Source organism: Lactuca sativa, chromosome 6 (assembly GCF_002870075.4).
Source record: "Lactuca sativa cultivar Salinas chromosome 6, Lsat_Salinas_v11, whole genome shotgun sequence".
Lineage (NCBI taxonomy): Eukaryota > Viridiplantae > Streptophyta > Magnoliopsida > Asterales > Asteraceae > Lactuca > Lactuca sativa.
Window position 1 is genome coordinate 174,442,331 of NC_056628.2, and position 4,342 is coordinate 174,446,672.

Sequence of the window (4,342 nt, forward strand, 5' to 3'; positions counted from 1 at the left end):
ATATGCAATTAATATACATCAATTTAATCATTTTCAACATATTTGCAATAATGACATTTTGTTTTCTTTAATCTTTTGAATTTCTTTTTCAAACGATTACGATGGAATTATGTAGTTATACTATATATGGAATGTTTTTAAGAACTATGGTGTAATATTTGTAAAGTAAAAGGACTAAAATGAAAATGTTGAAAGGACCAAAATGAAAATAGTATGATTGTACTTGCCAAAAAGTCCAAATATAGTATTTGTCTGGAACTCCCGCTACCTTCCATAGCCGAAGAAGAAGCAACCACCAGCCCTCTTTACAGTTATCCTCCTGACAACCGCTAGCGTCACCGTCACGCCGTTCTCCGCCACGTGTCATCTGAACTTCCACTGGCCTCAGATAACCTCATCTTCGATTCCTGTGCACATATAAGAACGCTATTATCTTCCAGCCTCTCCTTGAATTGCGTGATTTTGTCAACCGATGAAATTCAATCTTGTCTGATTTCGATACAGATTGAAGCAAACAACAATTTAGAGTTGTTAGAGATCAACTCTATCGCCGGAGAAAGATGGATCATGCCGCTGATGCGTTCCGGACCGATTTGATGACCATAACTCGGTTTGTGCTGAATGAACAGTCGAAGCATCCGGAATCACGCGGTGATTTCAGTATCCTGCTCAGTCACATTGTTCTAGGTTGCAAGTTCGTCTGCTCCGCCGTTAACAAGGTCATCTTATTTTCCCCCTGTTTAATCAGTTTTTACAAGCAGTTGACCTTCTTCTGATCATCATATATCTCTCCTTATCGCGAAATTATATGATTAATTGATTATGATTATGTATTCTTCTGATGATTAGTGAATAAACCCTAGTTAAACTTGCTATGATGAAACAATAAGTTTGGGGATTCCAAAATTTATGTGCTAATTTTGTCAGAAATTAACAGTAATTGCTAAACAAATGCCGCTAAAACAAGTTAAGCAAACTGTTCTTATGGTATAAAATTTGGATATGCAGGCAGGTTTGGCAAAACTCATTGGACTTGCTGGGGAGACGAATGTACAGGCAAGTTAACAGAAGAACACATCTCATCTTTCACCATTAACAGATGCAAACTTCTTTGCCTGTGTTCTTACAACTTTATCTGTTTGTTTTGATTAATTTCAGGGAGAAGAGCAGAAGAAATTGGATGTTCTGTCGAATGAGGTTTTTGTGAAAGCTTTGGTCAGCAGTGGTAGAACTGTGAGTATTTGTAAACATTCAAATTCAAATCTGTAGTGTTACTATTTAACCTAATGGAATCACTCTTCTTCAGTGCATACTTGTTTCTGAAGAAGATGAAGATGCAATAATTGTGGAACCATCTAAACGTGGAAGGTGAGGACAAACTCAAATCCAAATTCAAATTCTCTTAATCTTTTAATCTTTCAATCATAATCTCATTTGTTACTCTATAAGTTTATATAATTCAAGAAATTATATGCAAGTGATTCAGGTATTGTGTTGTTTTCGATCCCCTGGATGGATCTTCCAACATTGACTGTGGTGTTTCCATAGGAACTGTAAGCTACATCATCAAAACTACTTACAGTTTTTTTTTGAATTTGCTTTACATATGTATTGAAATTTCTTCAAGATAGCTTGATTTTGCAGCATGATAAGTTGAATTCCTTTCTAGATTTTTGGGATTTACATGATAAAAGATGGTGATGAGGCAACTTTAGAAGATGTATTGCAGCCTGGAAAGAATATGGTGGCTGCTGGATACTGCATGTATGGTAGCTCTTGCACGGTGAGAATAATAAATTAACCAAAATTATTATTTTTGTGGAATAAACTTGGTCTAATTCATGTTGACTTTTTTTTTTTTTCAAATTCAACAAATATTTTGTTGTCTAAATATATACATGCATTTTCAGCTTGTGTTAAGCACTGGATCAGGTGTCAATGGATTTACTCTTGATCCATCTCTAGGGGAGTTTATACTCACCCATGCAGACATTAAGGTAAGCCTTTTTATATCACCTTTCTTGTTTTTATAAATCATGATTTTTTATAACCTATGTGAATATTCTTTTAAATTATCATTTTTCTATAAGCCCACAACAACAAAACATGTTGTATTATTGAATTGAGACCGATGTCAATGAGACAAAAACTACAACTTTTTGTCCCCCAAAAGGTGGGACAAGAGTGTGCTTTGGATTGAAACTGATGTCATCAATAAGACAAAAACTATAACTTTTTGTGCCAAAAATCTTTTGTGTATACAAAAGACATAAATGCCCTTTCTCAACTTTATCAAATACAGCCCTATAAATTTGTACAGTCCAATCCAGAGTAATTGCCTAATAGGCTTGAAGGAAATGACATTTTTCAATTACTTCAAGAAGCAAAATCAGATAATCTCATAGTTAGTTGAATAAAATTAGGGGTAGTTTGGTAATTTTACATTTATCTCAATAATTGGTTTTTTGTAATTCTTTTTGTGTCAAATTCCTTTGTGCACAGATCCCAAAGAAAGGAAAGATTTATTCAGTCAATGAAGGAAATGCAAAGAACTGGGATGGTCCCACTGCGAAGTAAAAATATTATTTTCTACACAATTTTAATTGTTATCACATTTTTTTTAAACATTTTTTGAGTTTCAGATTTGTGGAAAAATGCAAGTACCCCACAGATGGTTCATCCGCAAAATCCTTAAGATATATCGGAAGGTATTCACATCCTTTCACTTTGAGGATATCGAGGGCATTTTCGTCTTTTACATAGACACAACATCCATAAAATAATCAATGTCCCATTTTTTTTCACTCATCCCAATGCAAAAAATCTTTAAAATATATGGGAAGGTACTTGAATGCTTTAAGCGTAAGAAGGGTATTTTTGTCTTTTTACATAGATATTATTATACATGTCAAACACAGTATAAAGCTGACATGTTTTGTATTTTTTATTCAGTATGGTTGCTGATGTTCATCGGACCTTACTTTATGGGGGTGTCTTTTTGTACCCTGCTGATAAGAAGAGCCCTAATGGGAAATTAAGGTAAACATTTTAACGATTATTTTATTTTATTTTACTTTTTTTTTTTAAAATTACTTTACAATAAATTATTTTGGTTTCAATGTTTGAAAAAACAGGGTTCTCTATGAAGTGTTCCCGATGTCGTTCTTGATGGAACAAGCTGGTGGACAGTCATTTACCGGAAAGGAGCGGGTAATTAATTTAATTGCACCTTTAAACATTATAAATAATTAATAATTAATAATAAGTAGCATATTAGATAGTGTTATTCAAATAAGAAAAAAACAAATATAACCATATTTCTGGAAGACTTTTCACTAAATAACACAAAAAAGTCCCATTTTGGACAGAATAACCATCAATTATGCCTAGAACACTGCGAAATCAATATTTATACGAAATTGTTCCCCCATATTTAAGGCGTTTCTTTTCGATTTTTCTTTTCTCATTTTTATACTATTTATTTTTTGAAAATCATTATCTTTGATATAAATAAAGGTTTTCGTAATCATATGAACAATTTTCGAATTATATGAAGGAGAAATTTTGAAAATCATTATCTTTTGTATGGAAACCATACAAAAGCAAATTTCTTAACTAATGGTAATTTCACGTGGGTCTTCAAAATTGGTTTTTATTTGTGGAAAAACTCAGAAAAAGAAAAATAGTTTTTTTTTGGTGAAAAGTCTTACAAAAAGGTACGAATTTTTTTTTTTCCTAATATAATGATTTGTCAGGCGCTTGACTTGGTACCAAAGAAGATACATGAAAGGTCTCCGATATTCTTGGGAAGCTATGATGACGTGGAAGAAATCAAGGCATTGTATGCAGCTGAAGAAAAGGCAAATTAAACTGATTAATTATCTTATCCATGTTGTTCTTTTGTTTATAAAATCATGCTACTTTTCTTCTTATTTGTAATAATAATTAAAAAAAAAAAGCTACCTTTTATGTAATTGCCTTTATATGTATTACGGTTTAGACAATCTTCTAAATAACATGAGGCAGCGTGATGGCAAATTGGCAATATCAAACTTCAATTTAGAATATATATATATATATATATATATATATATATATATATATATATATATATATATATATATATATATATATATATATATATATATATATATATATATATATATATATATATATATATATATTCTAAATGTTTTTATCAAATGACACTTGTTATGCGGAAAAAATAATGTGCGAGAAGAATGGAAGATCTGTTCTTTCCAACAAAAGGTTACCTTGGTCCTTCTATATTTTTGTTGCACTTCATTTTTTTGATTTTTAAATATTTTTAGGAAATATTTTT

At 31.3% G+C, this 4,342-nt stretch overlaps 1 protein-coding gene across 1 annotated transcript; it reads left to right on the plus strand.

Moving 5' to 3' along the window:
- Positions 1 to 274: 274 nt before the first annotated feature.
- On the plus strand, positions 275 to 4,038 carry LOC111890618 (fructose-1,6-bisphosphatase, cytosolic). The gene is made up of 12 exons (XM_052764789.1): positions 275 to 719; positions 1,009 to 1,060; positions 1,163 to 1,233; positions 1,307 to 1,368; positions 1,487 to 1,553; positions 1,670 to 1,783; positions 1,911 to 1,997; positions 2,503 to 2,573; positions 2,643 to 2,708; positions 2,953 to 3,039; positions 3,135 to 3,210; positions 3,756 to 4,038. The coding sequence occupies exons 1-12, from the start codon at positions 561 to 563 to the stop codon at positions 3,867 to 3,869; spliced, it is 1,026 nt and encodes a 341-aa protein (XP_052620749.1). The 5' UTR covers positions 275 to 560; the 3' UTR covers positions 3,870 to 4,038.
- The last annotated feature ends 304 nt before the right edge of the window (positions 4,039 to 4,342 follow it).